Genomic DNA, 26,881 nt, shown 5'->3' with positions numbered 1-26,881 from the left:
GACTGAGTCAGGTGCCCTGAGAGGATCTCACTTCTGAGCAGACTTTTTTTCATTCATTTTTTCTTGACCATAATAGATGCAGTTGCAACTCGTTGAAATGTTCTGTAGTTCAGTAAAACAAAAGCAACAATATGTTAAAGTTAATTTTTTTAAAAAGTTTATTTATTTATTTGATAGAGATCACAAGTAGGCAGAGAGGCAGACAGAGAGAGGAAGGGAAGCAGGTTTCCTGCTGAGCAGAGAGCCTGATGTGGGGCTTGATCCCAGGACCCTGGGATCATGATCCGAGCTGAAAGCAGAGGCTTTAACCCACTGAGCCACCCAAGTGCCCCTAAAGTTAATTTAATTTTATTATTTTTATTTTTTTAAATTTATTTATTTGACAGAGAGAGATCACAAGTAGGCAGAGAGGCAGGCAGAGAGAGAGAGAGGAGGAAGCAGGCTCCCTGCTAAGCAGAGAGCCCGATGTGGGACTCGATCCCAGGACCCTGAGATCATGACCTGAGCCCAAGGCAGCGGCTTAACCCACTGAGCCACCCAGGCGCCCTAAAGTTAATTTTAATTAAGAGAAACATCTTCTGTAATTTTCAACAGCCCGACTACAATTCATTCTTGTTCTTTTCCCGCTTTTTCTTTACACATTAAATGTTGTGAAATTTTGAAGCATTCTTGATACATGCTTGATAGGTGATTTATTGAACGTGTAGGGAAAAAGATGAAGTGGTAGTTACTTTAGGCTGTTGTGATTTTTTATTTTAGATTGTCATTTTGTCTTAAATTTGAAGAGGAACATAAGACTTTAAGTTCTTTTGTGCTTAGAAATGCCATGCTGAGAGTATATTTTTAAAAGCCAGAAGCAGCCTAGTTAATACTGACTAAAGCAAGGTGTTATTTTATACCTTCTGCGAGGAGCCAAGGTAGAGACAGATGTTAACACACTGCCACACATAGGTGTTACTGTCTGTGGGTATGGAAACTACTCTGAATACCATATTTATGAGCTCTGCTCATTTGTGTTTATTTATAAGACTGTCATAATTGAAGAAGAGCTACTAGTATAGCTCACAAACTAAAAATCGAAGACCTGGGATTTTTCTTTTCTATTCGTACACACAGGTACATGTATACATGTGCTCACACCAAACACAGATGTTGCCTCAGCAGAGGTTGGAATCCTAATGCAGACTGAAACGGTCATTTCTCATTGTGCTTTTAAATGTCAGTTTAAAATTAGCCAATTAAAAGGGGTTGCCTGGGTGGCTCAGTGAGTTCAAGACTCTGCCGACTCTCTGCCTTCAGCTCGGGTCATGATCCCCTGGTCCTGGGACCAAGGCGCACCCCCCCCCCCGCCCCGGCCCCACGCATTGGGCTTTCTGCCAAATTGTGATCTCTGTCTAATAAATAAATAAAATCCCTAAAAAATAAAAAAATAAAATTAGCCAGTAAAAAAATTGCAGTTCTTTTTTTTTTTTGTGATCTCATTTTAAAAGTGATAAGGAAATAAACAGATTTTTGGCAGTTGTCTTTATCTTTATAAACTTTCAATTGTTTAGATTATCAGGAATAGAAAAATTCAGGTCTTGTATGTTTATAGAATTTCTTTAAAAATTGTGCCCAAACCATAGGACAGCAATATTTTTTTGGCGGGGGGAGAGGAAACCTTTCTTACTTAATTCAAAATCATTTCTTACATTATGTTTTCATAGTTGAATTGCTGGTAAGAGTGGATGTTATTTCAATAGATGTTGGGAATTAAAAAAAAAAAAAAAGCATGCATGGTTTCCTATTTACAAACTGCTCTTCTTCCAGAAATGGGTTTGGAGCACAGAAAATATTTTGCAGAAGCAGCAACGAAAATCATGTGATGAAGGTTAGGCCCCAGGCTGAACCCAGAATGTTTCTTCACCTACGGTGCCAAAATGTCAAACATGTGGTAAAATAATGGAAAACAGTGCAATTGATTAAACAAGGCAGATGAACCATGCTTGAATAAGACAGTATCTTCTGCTTAAGTTGGTTCTTTTGGTAGGAGGGATGAGTGTTGTAAGGGACCTTTAGGTTTAATAGGGAAAAAGGTGGAAAAAATGAATTCTCTTGGGAGTATTTCTGTTGGTAAACTTTGGGTACTTGGAAGGACACAGACATTATGTATAATTTTGGCATATGATAATAGCAGTCCTTTTATTGTGCCTTCTTTTATGTTTTGAGCTTTGAGCCAAGAATTCACATAATTGGTATCATTGAATCTGTAGGGCAGGGGTTATCCCTGCCATTGTACAGATGAAGAAACTGAGGCCCATGGAGATTAAGTGACTGACTCTCAGTGATTGACTGATCATGGTTACAGAGCCTGCAAGTGACCGCTGGCTCACAGCCTCTACTCATCTAGTCTAGACTTTCACATAAATGTCATCTTTGTCCTTAATACACTTATCTGTGTGGTCAATGCTTCTTGGTTTACTATGAAGGAAAAGAGGGATGGAGAAAATGGAGCATTTGTGTGTGTGTGTGTCTCATAACTGAGGTGTGTGAAACAGGAAAAGGGAACAAGATGAGAGTAGGGAAACCTCGTATGTGTGAAATTCCTCTCAGGGTGAAGAAACATATAGGAGAAATGTGAGGTCAGTGTTTGCTAGTGCCCTGCACTGGGAAGTGGCTTTCCCCCACAACTTGGTCACTTACTGCATGGGGAATTAAGGAGAGACCATGCAACTATTTGAAGCTGTGGGGTATTTGTAACTCAGAGAACTCCTGTACTATTTGGAAAGGGAGAATTGTGTGGATGGAACTTCCCTGGATAGAAGATGGGAAATCCCTTGTACCCTTCCTCTTTCAGGATGCTGCTTCCTTATAAGAAACTCATTTTGGAGTGAACAGGCATCCTTCTGCCTCTTCCCGTTCAGTGGGAAATCAGGACACCATACTTTTTCTGCCATTCTTGGATTCTCCTTTTCTTCTTCTGGTTTTACCCCACTGCGTATGTCATCAGCTCTAGGGACCATTGTACTGTGTTTAGTATTGAATTTTCTTACTCTGTCCTTGGGGAGATAGGTGGGAGGAACATAGAAAGAATGGGTGAGGGGAGAACCTGTATATGCTTACTAATAGTAGCTCAGGGGGTAGTGAATACTTCACGCTTGGCCAGGCCCTGGGCTGCGCACTTATGTATGCATTAGTTCACTCAGTTCTTAGAACAGTTTTGAACCTTTGGTACAGTTCGAGCTTTGAGTTTGTGACTTAACCCTGTCGGCCGAAGCTAGTAGTGACAGAGTTTTGACATGTCACAGACGTAGTCATTACGATTTCCTGTGCCTGTTCTGAATATGCCGATTGTGGTGGCTGCTGCTTCAGTAGGAAACAAATGCTCTGACTTGGGGGGATATTTCTCATACTCCCCAGCAGTGCCTCTCAACACAGGGGGGAGGCAGGGAAAAGAGGAGGAGGTTATTTTACTTCCACCGCCCTCCGGGATATTTGGCAAAGTCTAGAAACATATTTGATTGTCACAGCCAGGAAAACAGTGTGCTACCATCACCTAAGGTGGAGGCCAGGGATCCTGCCAGACAGCCTAGGATACGTTCTCTGACACACAGAATGATTTGGTTCAGAATGTCTGTAGGGCCAGAGTTGAACCCCGGCTCTCTTCCCAGGTATGCGGATATCTGTGCCTCAGAGAACATCCGTTCAGACTCCCGCTCACCCAGTGCCGGCCCCAGAGGTGTGTCAGTTAGCCCGTTTGTTGAGGAGGCAGTGCGAGTGTGCAGGCCGCAGCTGGGCACCGTGTGGGTTCCACAGCCCTGTAGGAAAGGGAGAAATGGAAGAAACACTTCTGAAGGTGGTGGTGAGGGAAGGAGAGGCGGTGGGGAGGACAAAGCCTTGCATAGATAGAAACTGCAAATTCGGAAAGTATAAAACCTGGGTTTTTTTTTTAAAGAGCACAGCTGGAGGGGCATCTGGAGACATTTTCGGGTTTCTCCTTTCTTTCTCGCCTGAGTGCTTTCAGTTTACTGTGGGTACTATAAGGCATTAGTCACTTAAGCCTCACACTGGTTTTAGGGAACTGGTACTGTGATGACCACGACCTTTTTAAAATGGCTGACATTCAGCTTAAATGACTTGCCCATAGGACACTACTCAAAAGTCCTGGAGCCCATGTGTGAACCCATCCCTCACTGCAGAGACTATGCTCTTAACCAGTGTCTGATGCGGGTGACCAGTGTCCCATCCTGTTGTGTATTACTCAGCCTCCTCTCTGCCTTCCTCGAATTCAGCCAGGCTGCTTAGGAGACTGATACACAGCTGTCTGGATTCGGGGACCTTGAGTGGCCATCCTGTTGCTCTGTTGCAGGAGGTGACGTGGAGCGGTCAGAGGTGAGGGAGCCCATTAGCAGAGAACTAAAGCGAGCCTTTTAAAGCGGCATGGAAGGAATTCTGAGTGACATGGGGCCTCAACATATCTGGCAGGGAAGAGGTTGACTGCAGTAGTATTTTTCAACTCAAGGGAGAAAATATGCAGAAAGGGAGATTGGTAGGTGTACGGTAACCACCTATTGTATTACAAATTTACTTGTGTAAAAAGCATGTCTAAAATCTCGGGCCTTTTGTGTCTTAGATATCAGATGTAACTTAAACTAGGGAAACCATAGAATCAGGTCCTCCTTAAAGCCCAGAGCTTTCTGGCTTGGTAATTTTGTAGGGAAGGACTTGCAGGAAAAACACTTTGAAATATGAAGAAGGAAATGTGATTCCAGTGGTTCCTTTATAGGCACTAAATCTGTATGTGAAGAAGTAGGACAAGAATTGGAGGAGATTAATTTTCTGAAACCTCAACCAACCTAGTTCTCAAGTAGGGGAAAAACAATGATTTTTCTTTTACAAAGGTGAAGATTGGAGGAGGGGGAAGGGAGAGGTGCATTAAGTCTCGTGGTGGCTAAGGAGATTGCCCTGAAAGCTTTCCAAATGGGATTCTGAAATGTCCTCCTCCAGATGCATGTGTGTATCTCTGCTGGATCTCTTGTAGTTTGTCGATAGAGCAGAGCAGAAGGTTTTGAAAGAGCGAGGTTAGGTTTTGCTCAGTGCTGGCACACACAGATAAACTTGTGCAGCGTGCAGGCACACATTTGCTCAGGCTGTTTCACTTCTGCCAACAGCGGCTGTCATCGTCTGCCTCACAGAGTTCAGGACTCTTCAGTTCCTTGCCTTTCACGGAGCCACTATACTAGTTAGTAGCTGAATTTGTGCTTCCCACTTGCCCCCCCCCCTTTTTTTTTCCCCAAGATTTTATTTATTTGTCAGAGAGAGAGCACAAGCAGGCAGAGTGGCAGGCAGAGGCAGAGAGAGAAGTAGGCTCCCCACTGAGCAATGAGCCTGATACAGGACTCGATGCTAGAACCCTGGGATCACGACCCCAGCCAAAGGCAACCCCTTAACTGACTGAGCCACCCAGGCATCTCTAACAGGCTCCCTGCTGAGCTCACAGTCCAGTGTGGGCTGAGATCAGGACCTGAGCTGAAATGGAGAGTCAGACGCTTGGCAGGGTGGGCCACTCAAGTGCACCGCCCCCTTACCCATCTCTGATGGAGACTTGCGGTTAAACTCGCGTTGTATCTGTAGGTGTGTGTGATGGAACCGTGTGGGATCTACTTGTGTTTGGCAGCCTCTTAGATCCTGCCATATTTACTCGTTTATTCTTGTGGCTCTTTTCCCTAACATTGTATTAGGAAAATTTTTAAACATTCAGGAAGTAGGGAGAATTTCACAGTAAAAAGCCTTATTCCTAGATTAAACTATTAACACTGTATTTGTGTTAACATGAATGTACTCATCTCTTCATTGCTTGTATCATCCATTAATTCTTATGCTCCTTGTGTAAATTGCAGATCCCCAAATAAGTCAACTTGTATGTCATTTACTAAAGTATTTATTTACAGGGTTTTCCCCCTTTCACCATAAGTCAGGTATGCCAGGAAATGCACAAACTTTAGGTGTTCTGGTACATTTTGACAGTGTATATGTCTCTATAACCCAAACCCCTGTGAAGATATAGGACTAATTTTAGGATTATTTTTTGGTATGTATGTGGGAAGATGATTAGAAGATGAGTAAATGGACTCATTCCTGTTTTATTTTCCTCCTTTCAAGGTATCATTTCTGTGTATTTTTAATTTTTTTATTATTTTTAAAGATTTATTTATTTTGAGAGAGACAGGGTGAGCAGGAGGAGCTGCAGAGGAAGAGGGATAGAACTCCTCAAATAGATACCCCACTGAGCGGGGAGCCAACCAGGGCTTGATCCCAGGACCCTGAGATCATGACCTGAGCTGAAATCAACAGTCAACAGTCAGACGCTTAACCGACTGAGCCACATAGGCGTGTCTTGAATATTGTTTTTATTTTATTATGATGATTTTTAAATATTTATTTATTTAACAGAAAGAGGGAGAGAGCACAGACAGAGGGAGTGGCAGAAGCATACTCCCCACTGAGCAAGAAGTCTGACATGGGACTTGATCCCAGGATCCTTGGATCATGACCTGAGCTCGAGGCAGACCCTTAACCAGCTGAGCCACCCAGGCACTCCTGAATATTGTTTTTTAAATGACTTCTCCCCTGTCACAGACTAAAAATTCTTCTGTGACTAGGCATATGGTGACTGCTTCTTTAAAATAAGCAAAGCCTTCTTTATAGAGTGCTTTGAAGGCTTGAGTCCAAAATCATTACTTTTTTTTTGTTTCTTTAAATTAGCCCTTTTTCCAGTCAAGATACTTCATGGGGGTGTACAGACCCTTGTCTTCTTCAAGGATTCCCTATTTCTGGGTAACAGTGGAATGCATGTAACTGAATGTAATTGAAGCCTGCTGCTTAAGGAGCACATGTAGTAGAGGGGTGCCAGGATGGCTGGGTTGTGTTCTTACAGGATCGTGCTGTGGAAGTCATCCATAGGGAGTTGAGGGTCTCTCCTGAAAGAGGTGGACTTAGTTAGTGTCACTCACCCTGCGTGGATGATCCAGGATGAATGAGAGAAGTCTGGGAGTGAAAGAATGCTTTCCCGGGGCACCTGGGTGGCTCAGTGGGTTAAAGCCTCTGCCTTCGGCTCAGGTCATGATCCCAGGGTCCTGGGATCGAGCCCCACATCGGGCTCTCTGCCTGCTTGGGAGGCAGGGAGCCTGCTTCCTCCTCTTTCTCTGCCTGCCTCTCTGCCTACTTGGGATCTCTGTCTGTCAATTAATAAATAAAATCTTAAAAAAAAAAAAAAAGAAAGAAAGAATGCTTTCCCAAGTAACCTGGTGGTGGGTCCGTAGATAACCAGGAAGCCCCCGAGGTTAATGGGCAAGTTGTAATTTGTCAGTCAAATTTTCTGGTTGGATGTAACCTGTTTATTTTTGTTCTGTTATCCTCCTGCGTTTTTGGTAGTCTAATGTAAATATTTCAGCCACTTCTCATCTATTTTATTGTAAGGGAATGGTTGAGTGTGTGATTGGGCTAGAATTGTAGGGAAGCAACATTCCCCTGAGGGCAGAGAGAGGGTAGCCATAATTAGTGAGAGATCCCCTACAAGGCTTTAAATCCAAGGAATAAGATCAAAATGTGTTAGGGGTGCATTCTACCTTTATTTGAAGATCTCAGTTTAATTTTATCAAGGCTGTCAGCTTGTTTCTTCACACTGTCAACCTGACAAATATCCTTTTATTTAAATAAAGGTATTCAAATACAGTGATGCAGTCTCTCACCAGACTTCTAAAGAACCAGGACACTTGAGGAACAGTAAGTTCTGACCTTTCATAGCAACCACTGGCGGGGCGCCCGGGTGGCTCAGCGGGTTAAAGCCTCTGCCTTCGGCTCAGGTCATGATCCCAGGGTCCTGGGATCAAGCCCCGCACATGGCTCTCTGTTCAACAGGGAGCCTGCTTCCACCTCTCTCTCTCTCTGCCTGCCTCTCTGCCTGCTTGTGATCTCTTGTCTGTCAAATAAATAAATAAAATCTTAAAAAAAGAAAATAGCAACCACTGGCTTAATTCTTCATATTTTCCACAAACCACACCCGCCTGCCAGAGTAGATAGCTCAGGGAAGTTGGATGGACTCACTGTGCCTTGGGAGTTTTTAATCCCAGAGCTTCTCCTTCGGTTTTCTTTTGCTCTGCAATCTCCCTCATATTTTGTCCTTTCCCATTCACGTCATCCTAAAAACCCTACATAATTGTAGTGTGAAGTCCATTACTCTGTTGAAGACGCAGCTGGAACCAGTGACGCGGGAATGGTTTTTATGCCCCTTACGTTTCCCACACTTTCACCAACATACGCTTTTTACCACCTTCAGCCTGCTTGAGGTTACCACCCTCAACCAGCCTTTTGAGGCTATTGACCACGAGGCCAGGCAGGGTATTAGAGCTGAGTCCTGGAGGGAGTAGATAAGATCATACAGCGGGTGGTGCCAGACCCTGGAGGTTGCCAGCTTGGCACACTTTTCACCACATACTACATTATGTTAATATTTTGGAATAAAAGAGTAAGCCTTATTAAAACTAGATAGAGACAAGAGTGGAGATTTCTCATCTTTCCCCCTCAGGTCAGGAAAGCTGATAAGAGAGAAATTTGGTTGTTACTGAAAGCCTTACATGTTTCAGAAGGAACTATTTCTGAAATAGTCTGTACTCCTTTAAAATGAAACACTTCAAAATAACTTAAAAAAAAATCACCTTTATGTTTCTTGATAATTTAGGGTCTAGTCCAAGGGCTGACAAACTTTTTCTGTAAAGGACCAGATGGTAAGTATCTCAGGCTTTGCTGTCCATGCAGTCTTTGTTGTAACGAGTCACCTCTGCTGTTCCAGGACCAAAGTGACCATACACAGTGTGGAAACAAGTGGGTAGGGCTGTGTTGCAATAAATCTTTATTTATAAAAATAGATAGCTGGGCCAGATTCGCCTCACGAGCCAGTTTGCTAACCTCTGGTCTAGTTCATCTTTTTGTTTCTGCAAACTTTGGTTACTGTACATTTTTAGGTTGAAATTCAAGCATTGATCAATGTTCATTCAAATTGGAGGGTCTCCCCTCCCCCCTTGCCACTGGTAGCCTTCTTCTTTTTTTTTTTTTAAATTAAAGATTTTCTTTATGTATTTGACAGACAGAGATCACAAGTAGGCAGAGAGGCAGGCAGAGAGAGAGGTCGAAGCAGGCTCCCTGTTGAGCAGAGAGCCAGATGCGGGGCTTGATCCGGGGACCCTGGGATCATGACCTGAGCCGAAGGCAGAGGCTTTAACCCACTGAGCCACCCAGGCGCCCCTGGCAGCCTTATTTTTTTTTAAACTAATTTTACTTCAAAGCCTGAAACTTCTGGGCTGAGCATGTCAGGAAATCCAGGAACGGTTCAGGTGGGGATGTTCAACCATATGCTCCTTCTAAATTTATTTTTATTAATTTATTTATTTTAAAAAGATTTTATTTATTTCACAGACAGAGATCACAAGCAGGCAGAGAGGCAGGCAGAGAGAGGAGGAAACAGACTCCCTGATGAGCAGAGAGCCCAATGTGGAGCTCGATTCTAGGACCCTGGGATCATGACCTGAGCCGAAGGCAATGGCTTTAACACACTGAGCCACCCAGGTGCCCCTCTTTTAAATTTATTACTGAACTTTTATTTTTTTTTTTTTAAAGATTTTTTCTCTATTTATCTGACAGAGATCACAAGTAGGCAGAGAGGCAGGCAGAGAGAGAGGAGGAAGCAGGCTCCCTGCAGAGCAGAGAGCCCAATGTGGGGCTTGATCCCAGGACCCTGGGATCATGACCTGAGCCGAAGGCAGAGGCTTAACCCGATGAGCCACCCAGGTGCCCCTATTACTGAACTTTTAAAATACGGAATTGTGACTGCTGGCTCAACAAACATAAGGACAGGAAGAGGTCTTGAAAATAGTGTAAAATTTGAATTAGGAAGTCAGGCCAGACTTTGCACAGCAAGGCCCTGTATCAAGTGGGCACCGAGACTGTGTTCTTTGGGGCTATGAGGAGAATGGAGGGGTGGGAGGAGTGGTCAGTTTTGTTTTTGCGATCATCTGAGGCCAGTTGAGTCCATTTGCATTCTAAACTGTGACATCCCCACTCAGTTCTTTTCTTAAAATTGACGGTTTTTTATGAGCAAAGTAATTTGAGGTCATTGTTCCAGGCTGAGGAAAGTCCACCGGCAATTCTCAGGGGATTGCCACCCCAAAATATCACGGAGGCTCTAGGGCAGCCATGTGGAGTGGGCAGCTGCAAAAGGTTGTCATCCCCATGAATTGTCAGTGGTTCTTTGGACCCTTTTGAGGAGAAATTTGGAGCTGGAGTTGGGGAATGAAGTAAGATGGTGCATACACCCCATGGTGACTGATCACCCCTCTACAACTTACATGCTTTCCCAGCAGGGGCGTGGGGACCCCCCTCCCCTCTTCTAAACTCCTGTCCATTCTTCAAGCTCAGATGTCACCGCTCTTAATTAAATCATCCCAGCCTCCTTCCTTGAGAGTTGGTGATTTTCTCCCCTGATTCTTTAGCACTTGGAACCAGCCTCTGCAATCACTGTTAGCAGTTTGCCCCTACCCTCCTTTTGTATTTCTCCCCCTAGATTGTAGAACCCTCACTTCTTTTGTCCTTAGGTCTAGCACATAGACGGGGAGTCAGTATTGACAGGAAACAAATCGATTTTCTGTTTTTTATTTTGTGAGGCTTAAGATCTTAGTTGGACTCTGGAAAACCATAGAAGTGCCTTTGTACTCTTAAATAACTTGAAGTGGCATAATATTTAAATGCAGTTCTGTTGGAAGAAACTGTTTTACAGTCGGAGGCTTTTAATATAAATCATCAGTGCATTTGGTAACTCTAAATGTTTGCTTATTGTTTCCTTACAATGGATATATTTGCTTCTGCTTCTCAGAGAGTTAAAAATGGAAATTTTAAAGCATTATAAAAGACACAATGTTTGAAGCTCCTGAAATGTACTTTAAAAAAAAAATTGAGCAAACTCTCAGATTCTAGTTTACTTGTGTTGAAGAAGGTAGAGGGTGCTGTATTAAGTTTGATAAATACCCTTTGTTTTAAGCAAGTGAACTGCCTGTTGGCAGTGATAGGGAAAAGATGATATATTCTGCATATAAATGTCTGTGGCTGGGCCAAAATCCAGGCCAAAGAATCCTGACAAGCTTTGTAAGGCACACAACACTGCTTAGCAGAGGTCAAAATGAAGGGAGACTTCTCCAGAAAAACAATGACTTACTGTTTAGCTTTAAGGAGATGCCAATTATAGCCAGTGGTAGGAGGTGAGCTGGGGTTATGATGAAAATGAGAATATTTAGAAACATGTAATTGTTGCTTGTTGCCATATAAAATACCAATACATGTTTCCAGCTTTCTTCTCCTATAATAATCTCCCTGTTCTTCCTTCTTGAAATGTCTGTGGGATGAAATGGAATAGAATAATGAGGCTGCCTCTAGTTTTTATGACATTAAGCTTTCTTCCTGTGAAAACAAATGTGACATGTGCAATTAACCAAAAGAAGATAACTGTAAGTTGGGAGGTAAAGAAAAAGCTCGACGATTCTGTAAAATCGCACCAACAGTCGTTTCTTCTATTGTTGTCATCTGTTTTGTGTGATCTGCAAGAGGCTTGGATATCTTTGTGTTTTTAGGTTGGAGCCTGAAAAAAGTTTTTTTCTGTGGTAGAAAGTTTATCGTATCGTTTATATATGTCCACAGCAGCTTGTTTAACTCTGTTTAACATATAATTGACAGCAGCTTCTACTGGAAGTTGTGAGTTGACGGGAGAATGGACGATTCATCCTTGGGTTTAGTCCTTGGTATGCTCCCGTAAGGGAGTGGGTTTCATTAGATGAATAGAGGAGGAGCTGTACAGGTTTTTGTTTGTTTGTTCAGTAACTGAAATGTGCTGATGGGTCTCTCTGTACTCATGTAAAGAATAAATGTTTCTTAATATTTTCTTCTTTAGAAAAATCACCTCTGACCAGTTTCCTTATTATCCCATTGTTCTTCACTGTTCTTATCAATACATAGACATTGTTTTTCCTTTCATTTTCCAAATGTAAGCCCTTTCCTGTTGCTTTTTGCTGTTGGTTAGCAAGTCTAAATGCTGAGCATTTATTCTGGCTGAAGCAGTACTTGGTGCATTGGCCCGGTTTCAAACAGTTCTTCTTATCGTATGCTGTGCAATTGTTTCTCTGGAATGTGTGTGTGTTCAGTCTTGGGAGGGACTTTTCCTCCGAATGGTAAATCTGTATAGTTTTTAAACTGTTCTGTAGAATGTAATTCATTCAGTTGGATGTATGTTGGGAATTAGCTGGTGCTCAGGATGTGAAGTGACAAAAAATATCCACTTAGTATGTTTGATCTTTCAAGACTCTTCTCAACAAACAAAAAATAAACTTGCTCCTGAATAATTGCTTGAGAGAAGAGTTGCTTTTTTTTTTTTTTTTAAATCCCCTTAGAGGCATTTCAGCAGTCTCATGAGATACAAGATGAATTTAGGAATGATTTGTTTTTCTCTTGCTTTCTGTGTGGTACTTGACAATTCGATCTATGAATCTGTTATTTGTAGGATGCTGTCCATATCTGCCTGTTTTTGTTTTTTTTTTTTAAATGTCTTTTGTACTGTCTCCTGAAAATGCTTCTGTTAGCTTCAGATTGTATGGTTTCTTTGTTGTTATCGAAGTTTTATTTTTAAAAGAAACCACTACTTGAGGTTCTGCATCTGTATGCAGATTTCCATCCATTCAGCCAGTACTTGTTTAGCCTAATGGGTTAGTGTTTGGTACACAGTGTGGTGGGAGAGAGAAATGGTATCTGACCTTCTGAAACTTCCATTCTTGGAGGAGGTGAGGGTGGAGAGCCAGACATAATTTAAACAGATAAATGGATAGACAAGATAGGTTTAGACAGTGATAAAGAGATGAAGCAGGGAGGAGTGCTGACGAACTCCTGCTGGGGGTCCAAGGGTGCATTTGGATCTGGGACCTCGTGGAAGAGTGCGCTTAACCTGAGGTGTTGGTGACAAGGCCCTCAGCTCTCTGGACAGAGCATCCAGGTGGGGATCAGCAGTGCACTGCTCCACTCCTTCCAGGCATGAAAGGGCCATTGAGGCTAGTATTTGAGAAGGGCAGAGGGAGGGGAATATATCTGGAGGTAGCATCTAAGAGGGGGTGTGCTCAATGAGATACCAGCTCACACCAGTCAGAATGGCTTAAAATTAACAAGTCAGGGAATGGCAGATGTTGGACAGGATGCGGAGAAAGGGAAACCCTCCTACACCGTTGGTGGGAATGCAACCTGGTGCAGCCACTTTGGAAAACAGCATGGAGGTTCCTCAAAAAGTTGAAAATAGAGCTACCCTATGATCCAGAAATTGCACTACTGGATATTTACCCTAAAGATACAAACGAAGTGATCCAAAAGGGCACATGCACCCAAATGTTTATAGCAGCAATGTCCACAGTAGCCAAACTATGGAAAGAACCTAGATGTCCATCAACAGATGAATGGATAAAGAAGATGTGGTATATATACACAATGGAATACTGTGCAGCCATCAAAAGAAATGAAATCTTGAGATTTGCAACAGTGTGGATGGAACTACAGGGTATTATGCTGAGTGAAATAAGTCAATCAGAGAAAGACAATTATCATATGATCTCTGTGATAGGAGGAAGTTGAGAGGCGGTCAGGGTGGGGGGGTGGGGTAGAGAGGGAAAAAAATGAAACAAGATGGGATCAGGAGGGAGACAAACTGTAAGAGACTCTTAATCTCATAAAACAAACTGAGGGCTGCTGGGGGGGTGGAGGAGATGGATAGAGTGACTGGGTAATGGACATTGGGGAGGGTATGTGCTATGGTGAATGCTGTGAAATGTGTGTAAACCCCTGGGGCAAATAATACATTATATGTTAATTAAAAAAAAAAAAGAGGAGGTGTGCTGGGGATGGAGCCTTCTAGGTGAGGCTTCTGGGTTTTAATCTTGAACCCTAAGGGAAGCCTGTGGTGATCTCTCAGCAGTAGAAGGAGCCACATAATCTCATTTGTGTTTTAAAAACTCCTTAGATCCTGTATTTTTTGTTTTGTTTTCCCCACTATGCATTTATAACAGCATGGAGAGATTTTTCATTGTGGGATTTTTGTTGTTGAAGTTTTAGTCCTAGAGGCAGTGTATTAATATCATTCTGAATCTTATTTGATTTGATTTAAAATTAAATGTGTGTTTGCTATAAATATAACTCACACAGTTGGTTTTTTTTTTTTTTTTTTGGTGTAGTATAGTTGGACTTTGATGACTAGTAATATAGCAAACCAAAAAATGAAAGCCTGTAATATTAACTGATAAACATACGGTGTTTGCTGAGGCAGCTTTCGTGGCTGACCTAGGAAAGAGAGCTGTCAGCCTCCTTCCAAACTTGAGTCATTTGATGGGTACAATAATCTGGTATAGTCAGTTTTAGGTATCAGACAGTGAATCATATTTTGTCATCAGATAATGAGTAAGACTGGCAGACTTGAGTAGAATTCTGGATTGCTTGAAATTGAGTAATGTTTGAATGTAATCATTAAGTCAAAGATGTGTAATAAGCATCACTTTTTACTGAGCATTGCGCTCTCAGGAGTAGTCCTTGCCTTTAAGGAGCTCAGTCTAATAAAGAAAATCTGTAGGCACGTGTGCAGTCTCTCTGGTTTTTGTAAATGTAAACATGAACAGATATGCAAAAACCGATGTATGGGGAGAAAGGAATATCCCAGCAGGGATGGGAGGTGAGAGTGGAGGTTGGGGCTGGGGACTGTGACGGAGAGGCAGGGATATTTCAGAAAGTTTTGAAAGTCAAGGGAGGAGTTCATGAGAGAACTGGCAGAGGCAAGGGCTGTGCTCCCCGCCCCCACCCCCATGCCTCCCAATTTCTTGTTTTTGTAGTGTCTAGAAGAGAGAGAGGGGCCGGAAATGGGTCTTAATCTACTTTGGGGTGAGAAATAAGCAGAAAGAGGTCTTACCCCCTGAAGGTTAGAAGAGGCTTCTCATTGAAGCCCAAGCCCAACCACAAGAAGGGTGTGCTTGGCTTAACCACCAATCATCTTTTAATCCTGTAGGCAGCATTTGGCTCAGAAAAAGTTGTAAATAGGTGAATAATAAGATCAGATTCATGATTTTTAGAAAATTCCATGAGGTACCTGTGTGGAGCAGAGTTGCCCAGGCAAGGAGCCTGTTGGGGCCATACTCCGAGTCAGAAGTAAGAAGTCCACATGACTCTTTATTTGAATTTTGGATGCTTAATAGGTTTAATACCCCAAACATTTGTTGTTGTTGTCGAGTGTAAATTAAATGAGACAAGCATTTAAGGAAAAGCCCAGAACTTTGAGCTTGCTAGTCTACATTCTTCGTTTGTGACCACTGCATTCTTTTATTTTGTGGCTGTAATGAGCAGACTTTCACCAGCCTCCTTATTTTATAGGTATATGATGTGGTCCTTCATGGTCAGTTGAGTGTGTAAGAAGAACGGCATGGTAATGAGGCCAGTGCTCTGGTTGATCCTAGTACAAATGAGACCTGTAGGGGAAGAGCCAACAGCTGCTACCCGTGTTTCTCATTGGTGCCAAATGTGCAGTTGCCAGTAAAGCAGGCGGACTGAGGGAGCTCGGAACACTGGGGACCTTTCTAACTAAATGGGGGGACAGAAATAGTCGGGTGGCAGATTTATCTCTAGTGAGCCTTTTGCCACTGGGGGAAGGGAAGGTGATTTCTGGATCTGCTTTCAGTTAACTGGAAGGAAGAACTGTCAGCATTTTAGGGATCCCTCCGAGAGACTGCCGTTTTCTGGAATTTCTCAGTAACATTAATACCTTCACATTTCAAATGGCATATTTACTAACCCCTAGCATATAGATTGTCAAATCTTCAAGGTCAGGAGCGGTTACTGTTGTGGTTTGTGTAATTGTGCCATTTGCATTATGACCTTCTTCAGTCAGTACTAGTTCTTCTTCTTTTTTTTTAATGTTAAAATGCATTAAAAAAAATGTTTAGAAGATAAGGGACTATGTCCTACACATAGAAATGCAGTTACTCATCTGTTTCCCGTCCCCTCATCCTCCTCTTGTTACAGCTGTGTATCCCCACCCACACAGCTTTCCTCACTGGCCTTTTAAGACCAGTGGAGAAGACAGATTCTTGTGCTTTTCCATCTATAGGGTAAATATGCCTCTTGAAATATATTTATGATCTATTAAGATAAGACTACTTTTCTAAATAACAGCTGCTTGTGTTTGGACTTTGGATCATAGTCTCTAATGCAATGCCTTATGCAGGTGGCCTATAATTATTAGTAATGGTGGACGACTGAGTCCAGGGATGCCTGGGTGGCTTAGTCATTAAGCGTCTGCCTTCGGCCCAGGTCGTGATCCCGGAGTCCTGGGATTGAGTCCCACCTCCTCCTCATCCTCCCTCTGCTGATCCCCCTGCTTGTGCGCATGCTCTCTCAAATAACTAAAATATTTTTTAAAAAAGGTAAAAGACATATTTAGGGGCGCCTGGGTGGCTCAGTCGTTAAGCGGCTTCCTTCGGCTCAGGTCATGATCTCAGAGTCCTGGGATCAAGCCCCTGAGTTGGGCTCCCTGCTTAGTGGTGAGTCTGCTTCTCTCCCTCTCACTCACTCTGCTTGTTTTCCCTCTCTCATTGTCTCCTTCTCTCTCTCTGTCAAATAAATAAAATATTAAAAAAAAGAAGACTGAGTCCAGCGTCCAAAACTGTGTTCATAGGTTCCAGTGAGGATTACTGACAAAATGTTCAACACCTTCGTATTTCTTTAGTCCTGATCTTGATGTTGTACGAGGCATTTTCTTTTGTTTTTAATCAAAAATTTTTAACTACACAAATAGTAAATGGATACTTTCTTGTGGGGAAGAAAAAAGTTAAAATATTCCTTAAACCACCGCACTACCACTTACCTCCTCCACCCTAACCTGGTGCTCCTTCTTGATTTTTATAAGTGAATCCTTTCAGACCTTTGCTACATGTTAACATGCATGCAGCAAAGTAAGTGGCAGATTGATTTTGAAAGGTAAATTAATATGACTCTCATTAGGGTGGAAGTGACTGACTTTTACTCAAGTTTGCCTTGGTAGAGGCTCTCTCACTCAGTTTAAAACTTAGAGTATGCCTTTAAATTGCGTAAAAAAATCTTAAGGGTTGATTTAATTTTGCAAAATGGAGTTCTATACAACTCTTGCAGTATTCTAATGAGGCTGAGTCTTCTGTGGCAAGCAGAAGTGAGTAGCAGAGAGCTGTTACTTTGAGAAGATCCCCTGGGAGCTCCTCCAGGAAAACAACAGTGACATAATGCTGTTTTGTCGTTTCAATTGGCTGATACTTATCTTTTATATTAAATCAGATTTGGTTTTCGAAATTAAGGATTAAGTCTTTGATTGTTTTTTCTTTGTGTCGTGTGTGTTAGGTGATGGGGGAAGTAATAAAGGTGAAATCTTTGGAAGATTGAGCCTCGTGATTTTTATTACAAGAAAGCTTGTTGCAAATTCTTTCATATGCACAAAGCAGAAGAAAAGATTTTCCATTCTTTGAAGCAACACTTCTTCATTCTAACATGGAGCCGTGTTGATGTCTCATGTTTAACTTGTATTGATGAGTGATACAGTTTTAATGACAAAGCAAACTTTGTGCTTTGAAGTATATTGACTTTTTTCTGTAGTGTGTGAAAAATGTTTCCTGGATGCTAGATTGCCCGGCTAGAGAAACCTGGGGGAAAAGGGCCAGCAGATAGACTGTAAAAGTCAACAGGGGTGGTTTTCAAAATAAAATAGAAAGGTCGCTTGCACAAGAGTAAGATTCCAAACCTGCCATCCTCTGTCTCTTGGTTTGTGATATGTTCCGTCACTGTCTCTAAACCAGGGTTGCCCAACTTCTGTGAACAGATTTGAGAGTTTTTCATTTTGTTTGATCTTTTGTATATTCAGATCAGAATGGTGTAGTGCTGCTCCTAAAGCAGTAAAAAGACTCCTTTTCCAAAATGAATCCACGTTGTTGATTTGAGGATTTTTCTTTCCCTTCCGGCCAAATGTTTCTTCCATGCCTCGGGAGATGACTACATGGGAGAAATTACACTCTGTCCCCCAAGGGAGAATTAAACTTTTAAACGTGAGTTCTAGAGAGTTGGTCCCATCTATCAGAGGCAGGTCTGTGTGAAGTGGCCAGTCAAGGGTGATAAATGGGTAGTCAGCTGTGCACAGCCTGCCCCGTGGGCCAGTGTTGCCATGGAAGCGCCCAGTGGCATCCAATGATCCTGCATGACTAACCTAGATTAGCAGCAGGGCCCGTGGGCTCCAGCCTGGAAGAAGGTGCTCCCAGCCAGACGATGGCCTAGCCCCGTGCTGCCCCTCAGCTCACGCTCAACGTGGGCCTTCCTGGTTCTGTCTGTTCCTCTTTCCACATCTGTTCCTCTCCTTTTTCAGTGCAAGGCAGGGTGAGAAAGAGGATCGCTCTCATTAGTCCCTACGGAGCTGTGATTTTGTCCTTGTATCCGAGTGTTTTACCACACCCACCCACAACCCCAAGGAGGAGCATTTGAAAAGTCAGAGTCAATGGGCCCCGACAGGCCCCAGCATGGGCTTGACTAAATGACTGCATTCAGGGGCTGAACGGGCAGCTCGGAATTCCTCAGGAGTTTCACCACCTCTCAGAAAGTGAGAGCATCCTGGCAGGTTTTCCATTTCCCAGCGCCGCCGCTCGGGCTCTTGTGTGGATGAGAGCGGTGGAATTTGGTCGTTGGAGGCGTCGGTGGCACAGTCCCCCTTTGCAATGGCTTGTGCACTTGTGTTCTGCTGGGCACACCAGGCTCTGGAAACTCAAGCCTAGGGCTACCCCTTTGGTTCCTGGTTCTCTTAACAACAACAACAACAACAACAACAACAACAACAAAGGGGCGCCTGGGTGGTTCAGTGGTTAAGGCCTCTGCCTTTGGCCCAGGTCATGATCCTAGACCCTGCTTAGCAAGGAGCCTGCTTCCCCCTCTCTATCTGCCTGCCTCTCTGCCTACTTGTGATCTCTGTCAAATAAATAAATAAAAAATCTTTAAAAGAAAATAATAAGAGTGGAGGGAGGTAGTTTGCTGCATTTTGCAGGGATCTTTCTGATGTATCAGCACTGCACCCTCTGCAGCTGGTGGACAGTAGTATATGTCTCAAAAGCAGGAGTGTGGTGACTGACAGTAAGTCCCTGTTTTACTTATGTGGATTTGTGGTGGAACTCCTGGCTATCTGCTCTGGGGGTCAGACTTTGCACACACACCCTCTATCCCTGGGGCCTTGTTTGTGAGTGCTGTCACTGCTTCAGAGCCTCCTCTGACTTAGTGGCCTTTTCCTCCCTAGGTGGGGACTTCTGGGCTGACCAGACAGTAGGCATCGTGGCCCACACAACATGGCCTAGGTCAGTGGCCAGAAGTTCCGGGGGGGGGGGGCTGATGTCAGGTGTAGAATGGCAGGTTTGGTGCAAGTTTATTTATGGCCCGTCCTTAAAAGAAACGGATGTGAAGACCCCCTTAGCACATTGGAGATGACTTGTGAATCCAGAGGTTATCATGGGGCTAGGGACCTCAAATTATGTGTGTAAATTAAATGTGTAAATTAAAAAGGGCTCAAAAAAAAAAAAACCTCTAAAATAAGAATTGTAATGCAGTTTTTTTAACTGGAGGAGTAACTTCATGCTGCTGGCCGGCCCTCTCTCCAAGGGCTCTGTGTCAGGTCGGTCAGCAAAGACAGACCTGTGTGGATACATTTAACCAAACGTATTTTGTGGTTCTGAGATTGCTCTGCTGGCAGGGATAAAACCTTGCTTATCTTTGAGAACAAGGAATTACAAGTGATTGTGAGTGAACGCACGTACAGCACGCTGCCTTTGTTGTTGCCCTACTTGATACAGCCTTGCTGTGCAGAACTTGCTGGCAGAACTGTGATTAAGAATACATGCTTTTTGGCCAAGCAGACCTGCATTCGAATTTTAAGGTCTATCATTTACTGCAGATTAATTTCTGAGCTTTATCTTTTTTTTCCCCCAACCGGAAAATGGGGGTCATACTCTCCCTCTCATGGAGGTGTTGTGAAAATTTAATAGGGGACAGGTGTGATGTGCCTACATCAGTGTTGACCGAATAACAGACACTGAGTGGCGGCTGTCCTTGGCAGCCTACTGTTGCTGTCATTGTTGCTCCTGTTCTTGGTAAGCTTTATTAAAGTGATCCATAGAGCCCAAGAAGAATATGCTCTCTTGTACTCCTCAGAACCACCCAGAAAGTTGCCCTGCATGGGATCTACTGACTCAGAAACTCGGGGTGCAGGATGAGTCTCTGCTCTCCACTTTCCAGCAGGTCCTCCTGGTGATTCTAGTGCTCACTGGTTTGGTAACTCCTCATCTAATACAAAATGCTCTGTGGGGAGCAGGGAAGGAGCACTTGTGCCTCACTCTGTTCCGTGTGGAACAGTGAGGAAGTCTGACCCTGAAAGGCTGATGAAGGCTGATGTGGGGATGAGGTTATCCTGAGAGGGAGAATGTTTTCTCCTCTACACCAGAGGAGAACCGCCACCTTGAATAATGAAGTGATAGCCAACTTGTAATTATTCAAAAGTAATTAACAGTCTGTGAATCATGTAGAACATGTACTACTACCTGAAATCCCCTCATTGAAAATTTTCCATCCACCCGCTCTTTTCTTGTAGCTTGGATTAAAAATGATGTGTAAGGCTGAACAGTGATTTACTTACTTATGCTACTATTATGTTGATACTTTTAAAATTTGTGTTTCCCCTGGTACCAAAATGGAACCAAGAAAAAGAAGATATTCGTGAAAAATAATTGCTTATGAACCTTAAGAAACCATTCTTTAAACCGTTGAAAACCTACAGGAAGTAAAAGCCAAATAAACCAGAAAGCTCTCCCCAGTACAACTCGTAAAACCTGGTCAATGGCAAGGAGAAGGTAGACAGTCCAGAAGAGTGAGAGCCCACAGCCTATCCAGTGTAGTCCTGGGAATTGTGGACTCATCACTTCCTGTCTCTTCTGCCTTCTTCTGTTCTGCCTGGAGCCTTGGGGAGTGAGACCCAAGGGAGGGTGAAGGGGGAGAGTGAGTTTCTTTCACAAAGTCTAGACCTCCTAAAACTCATCCTACCATGGCCACTTGTGAGGTCTATACTCATCTCACTATTTTTTGGGTTTTTCAGTTGAAGAAGGGTAGTGGTTAATCTTTAAAAAAAAAAAAAAATCAAAGCTTGTTTCAAAATTGGTATAGTATTACACATGTCTGCCAATAAAAATCTTGATGTGGGTTTTAGCTTTTTTAATCTAATGAGGTAAAACCTTTAATTAAACAGAGTCCCTAATTTAATGGGATTTCTTCCCTGTGGGAGGTACCTTGTATTTTGAATCACATAGCACTAAGCCAGTGTTCGGAATGTTGTAAAATTGGGTTCTTATTATTTCCATAGCAATTTTTATTATTTAAGAACTGAAACCTAGAGGTGTGTGGGAAAACTTACCGAACTGATACCGAGATAAGGTGGTGCTGATCAATTTAGAAACGCTTCAGTACTTTTAAGCCAGAGTAGCTTTTCTTACAGGTATGTGTGGCATTGATAGGAAGATTACTTGAGGACCCCAGGCGGCCTGATGGTTGAGACATTACTTGTTCACACCCCCAGTTTTCAATCTGGTGCTGAGAATTTTGCCATTTGGGGTTGCCTTTTTGGAGACAAAGGTAGCAATTCAGAAGTGAGCCGGGACTCTAGTGTTGGAACCCGCAGAATCAGGAAGGGAGAAAAGGGTAAAGCAGATGCCCTGGGGAAGCTACTTCTCCTCCTGTGTGCACCCCATGCGGGGTCCTCATGCCACCGAGCTTTGGAAAAGGGACGCTTGTCCCTTCAGGACAGTTGCGCTCCCCACCCCCTCTGCAAACAAAGTGGTGGGAAGAGCAAGTTTGAAGGAAAAAAGTTACTTCCTGATCAACCCTCTTTAAAAAAAAAAAAAGCCATTGAGGAATTACCGAAATTCTAAAATAACCGAAAGGAATTCCTGAGTGGCCAAGTCCACTGTGCTTCTTTCAACCAGATATAAACCTGACTGTCCAAAATATGTGAGATTCAGGCTCTGTTAAAGAAGACTCCAAAGCCAGTTTCTTTCTTTCTTTCTTTCTTTTTTTTTTTTTTTTTAAGATTTTATTTATTTATTTGACAGAGAGTGATCACAAGTAGGCAGAGAGGCAGGCAGAGAGAGAGAGAGAGAGAGAGGAGGAAGCAGGCTCCCTGCTGAGCAGAGAGCAAAGCCAGTTTCTGATTTAGTTTTTTTTCTCCTCTATTCAGTATGTTGACTTTAACATAAATTGTTCCCTTTGTAGTTCTATAAAGTAGGCCATCGAGATATCCATCGTTGAGGAAAAGTTTTTGTTGTGGTGGTCTAAGCAGGGAATTCTTTTCCACATCTAGGTGAATATAGCCGAGTAGCTTAGACTCCCTACCACCTTAAGGCTATGAAGATAAAGAAAAATCACTTTTTAAAATGGCTGTTCTAATAAAATTAACTTTTATTTTTAATTACAAGTAAGTTTTAAAAAATACACTGAAGCATAGTGGCTGTTTTTTAATTTGAAAGTATTTAATGATTAGTTTCTGTGTAAAGTACCATGCATTAGCATCAGGGGAGAAATAAACGAGAGGTTCTGTTTTGATGGAGTTCACATTCTCGGGGAAAGGTGAGGAGGAGAGAGAAGCAATCAGTATCTTCCATCAGCACAGGCTTGGTGGATTTGAGGAAGCCTTTAGAGTGGGTATCATGGGAACCACTCAGAAGATGTGCTGGTAGCTGAAAATTGGGGATGGGGATGTGAGGTTGAGAGAGAAGCAGAGGAAATGTGTGTGATTAGAATGAAAGCATCAAAGTCCGGATACCAAGGAGGAGTAAGGAATAGTCTGGAATGCGGAATACAGAGATGGTTTGCAGGAGAATCCTATTTCATGGGCAAGCTGGTCTTGGAAGAATTGGTTATCGTTCAGAGTTCTGGGGTGGGGAGTGGAATGCAAAAGACTGCTTTTAACAGGATATGTTTGGGGAATGGACATGGCTGGCTGGTTAGAATGCATGGGGCAGGCCTGCAGGGAAACAGTAGGGGGTAATATCTAGAGTAGATCTGTTCCAGATTCTTGGGGTGATTTTAGCGCCAAAGCAAGGATTTCAAGTTTATTCTGCATCAACAAAGAGCCACCAAATGCCTGGTATTTTAAAATGTGGACAGTGGCACGAGAACCATACCTTAGATTGTGTTTATGTCCATGAAAAATCTAGTTTAGAGGGACAATATGTTGGCGAGGCAGGGAGAGCAGTAAGAGGGTTTTGGCAGAGGAAATAAGAGAAGTCATGAGAGCAGAGAGGTCAGGAAAAAGGCGTGTCTGAGATCAGGACTAGAGTTTCTAAAGGTACATACAGTTTTAGCAGGGCGGTTTAAAGTTTTCCTTCTTATTTACATAATGTTGGGGGAGAAGATTCAGTAGCTGCCCTGGAAGCAAGTGTATGAGGGCAAAAATTCAGTTTATAGTTCCTGTTTTCATTATTCTATATCCCATGTGTTGCCCACCTGAGGCAGGCCCACTTTGGTTTACCTGCTGGCTAAAACTGCACTCTGGTTGGTTTCCTTCTCTGCCATTTGTCAGTGAATGCATTTTTAACCCTTTTGGTGCTAGGGCTGATGATTTAGGATGTATTTTTATGTGGTTTAAGTAGGGCAATCAGATTATCAGACTTCTTGGTAGGTAAAGCTGATATCGAAGATTGGATTTTCCCATCCTTGACATTTGAAAGGAGAAATAAAAATTACCTTTTGGGGTTTAACATGCCAAGACACTCCCAGTAGAATAGGCTGAGAATAAAGTAAATGCTGTTTTGGGTGCTTGGTAATCTTTTAATTATGAAATAAGCCTTTTGATTCTAATCTTCCAAAATGTATAATACTGATCCAGGAAAACAGCCTTTCTTAAAGTTCACATCCTGCTGACTCCGTCAGATGAAAAGCTCCTACCTCTACTCCATATTTTGCAAGCTGAAAATAAAAATGTCATTAATCTTGTCTCTGTTCCACGACTGCCTATAAAAGACTGTTCAGTTTGGAGTCAGTCTGGAGTCAGTCTTACAGAGTGAATGCTTAGGTTTCTGGAGCCGGGACCCAAGGCCGGAGAGTCACAGCCTTTAATCCAGGCGTGGGTTGAGGGACTTAGGCCTTCTTTAAAACCTTACCCTTCTCATCACTTCTTGTTGACCTCTCCTGGTCTCCCTCACACATGCACATATGCATAGCAAAACTTGGACACTGATACATTTCATTATTTTTCTTCTTTTGTGGCATCTGAAACAGCTTGTACAATGAAGACAGAAACCTGCTTCGAATTAGAGAGAAGGAGAGACGCAACCAGGAAGCTCACCAAGAGAAAGAGGCCTTTCCTGAAAAGATCCCCCTTTTTGGAGAGCCCTATAAGGTATTTATTTATTTATTGAATATTAGAAAGCCTGATTTATCACCAGATTTAACTCTGTGATGAAAGTGAGTTTGAACAAGGGCCATATATGTGGAAATAAGACAACTTATCTTAGATTGTCTTTGAAAACAAACTATGAAAATTCTCTGAACCTTGTTATTCAAATTGCTAGAGTTTGTGATCTTCTTTTGTAATGTTAGTCTCCTGTCTTTAATAATGTTTGTCCAGGACAGACTTCTCAACAGGGGAACCGAGTTTAAACTGCATGTTAAATGTTAGGTTACACATTAAATCGAAGTTTTTTTTTTTTTTTTTCTCTTCCTTTAAATGGTACTATGTAACATTATTTATTAAATGCTGATTTTCCTTAGTGGCCTCCATCACCCCCCACCCCCGTATCTAACTGCTATATTTTTCCAGACAGAAAAAGGTGACGAGCTATCCAGTCGAATACAGAACATGTTGGGAAACTATGAAGAAGTGAAGGAGTTCCTTAGTACCAAGTCCCACCCTCATCACTTGGATGCTTCTGAAAGTGGGTTGGGAAAGCCAAGATATCCTTTATTTCCTGAGAAGGGGAGCAGCATTCCACCCCACTCCTTCCACACTAGTGCCCACCACCAGCCTGTTAACACTCCTGCCTCTGGACCACTTCCTGTTGGTAACATTAGCCACAATCCAAAGATGGCACAGCCAAGAATGGAACCAATGTCAAATCCTCATGTCAAAAGCTATGGCCCACCCGACAGCCAGCACCCGACCCAAGATCGCCTCAGTCAGGAGGGCTGCGGCTCCAGTCATCACAAAAAGGGTGAGCGCAGAGCTGATGGAGACCGCTGTGCTCTGGTGACAGGCTTGGCTCCAGAGAGGGAGCTCGCTCCCTTACTCTGCTTGCCTTCTCCAGTTCCCCCACTGTCACCTGTACATTCCAACCAGCAAACTCTTCCCAGGACACAAGGAAGCAGCAAAGTTCACAGCAGTAACAGTAACAGCAAAGGCTATTGCCCGGCCAAATCTCCCAAAGAGCTCGTGGTAAAGGCCCACGATAAAGAGACTGCTCAAGACAGTTTAGTGGCAGTTGCCAGCCTTGGCGTGGCCCCTCCCCAGCCACCTTCTCAGACTTTCCCCCCACCCTCCCTCCCCTCAAAAACTGTTGCAATGCAGCAGAAGCCCACGGCTTATGTCCGGCCCATGGATGGTCAAGATCAGGCTCCTAGTGAGTCTCCTGAACTGAAACCACTGCCGGAAGACTACCGGCAACAGACCTTTGAAAAAACAGACTTAAAAGTGCCTGCCAAAGCCAAGCTCACCAAGCTGAAGATGCCGTCTCAGTCAGCTGAGGTGAGTGGAATTTTGTATGTGGGGCAATTCCAGTGTGAAGGAAAATTTGAGATGGAAGTTTCTGGAGAATTGGGGACTTGGGTATCAATGGCTTTTGGGTTGTGAGATTCCTTTTTGGCTTTAGGATCTTGTTGCCCCACAGAGAACTCAGGTCTGAAAGGAATTATCGCTAACAGATACTGAAATGTGATTTTCAGGAAAGTTTTTTGTTGTTGTTTTTCAGTATTTTTACTGAACCATAATTTATATGCTGTAAAATATAGATTAAGAGTACAGTTTGCTATGTTTTGAAAAATTTATACACCTGTATGGCCCATAACCAAGTCATGGTATTTATCATGAGAAAGGTTCAGGAAGATTTTGAGCTGTCATGGTTTTTTGTTTTTGTTTTTATTTTTACTTGTTTGGGGGAACACTGACTTTTTTTTTTTTTTAAGTTTATTTGACAGAGAGAGGGAACACAAGCTGGGGAGTGGGAGGAGAAGCAGGCTTCCCGCTGAGCAGGGAGACCAATGCGGGGCTCCATCCTAGGACCCAGGGATCATGACCTGAGCCAGAGGCAATCACTGAGCCACCCGAGCCACCCTGAACACTGACTTATTTAACATTGTAGAGCAAAAAAAAGGGGGGGGGTACTTCCTCAGCTCCAGTTGATTTTTTTCTGAGATCCAAACCATAAAAAAGTAAAAATAAGAGATTAAAATGTTGAAGGCAAAGTATTTCTAAAGATGTGTTCCGTGTAAATTACAAGAAAATCTGAAACTAAAGTTTTGTTCTAATGTATTTTTATTTACCACCTAAGAAGACTGGGGGGGGTGTCTCCTTTGAAGTGAGTCACAAAGACGATATAGAAAGCTATTCAGCAATGTTTTTTTCAAGTGACCAAAATACTTTTATCTTTTTAAACAACAACAAAAAAATTCCTTTCTCCACTCCTTTAGTAAATGGCTGCATTGTATTTGAATGAAGAGAATCAGGGCCCACATCTTATCAGTGAAATTCTAA

At 42.8% G+C, this 26,881-nt stretch overlaps 1 protein-coding gene across 5 annotated transcripts in view; it reads left to right on the top strand.

Annotated features, from left to right (window-relative positions):
- The window catches only part of AFF1 (AF4/FMR2 family member 1), a 205,807-nt gene that overhangs the window by 89,428 nt on the left and 89,498 nt on the right, over positions 1-26,881 (top strand). For all 5 annotated transcript variants that reach the window (XR_006606561.1, XM_013058062.2, XM_013058061.2 and 2 more), the window contains 2 exons: positions 24,415-24,535; positions 24,956-25,876. Coding sequence is in view for 4 of the 5 variants with exons in the window: in XM_013058062.2 (XP_012913516.1) it covers positions 24,415-24,535; positions 24,956-25,876 (1,042 nt within the window). In the remaining variant the exon portion in view is untranslated. The remainder of the gene's footprint in view (positions 1-24,414; positions 24,536-24,955; positions 25,877-26,881) is intronic.

Source organism: Mustela putorius, unplaced genomic scaffold (genome assembly GCF_011764305.1).
Source record: "Mustela putorius furo isolate JIRA1106 unplaced genomic scaffold, ASM1176430v1.1 tig00000382_pilon_pilon_pilon, whole genome shotgun sequence".
NCBI classification, from domain to species: Eukaryota; Metazoa; Chordata; class Mammalia; order Carnivora; family Mustelidae; genus Mustela; species Mustela putorius.
This window is presented reverse-complemented; position numbering and strand designations above follow the sequence as displayed.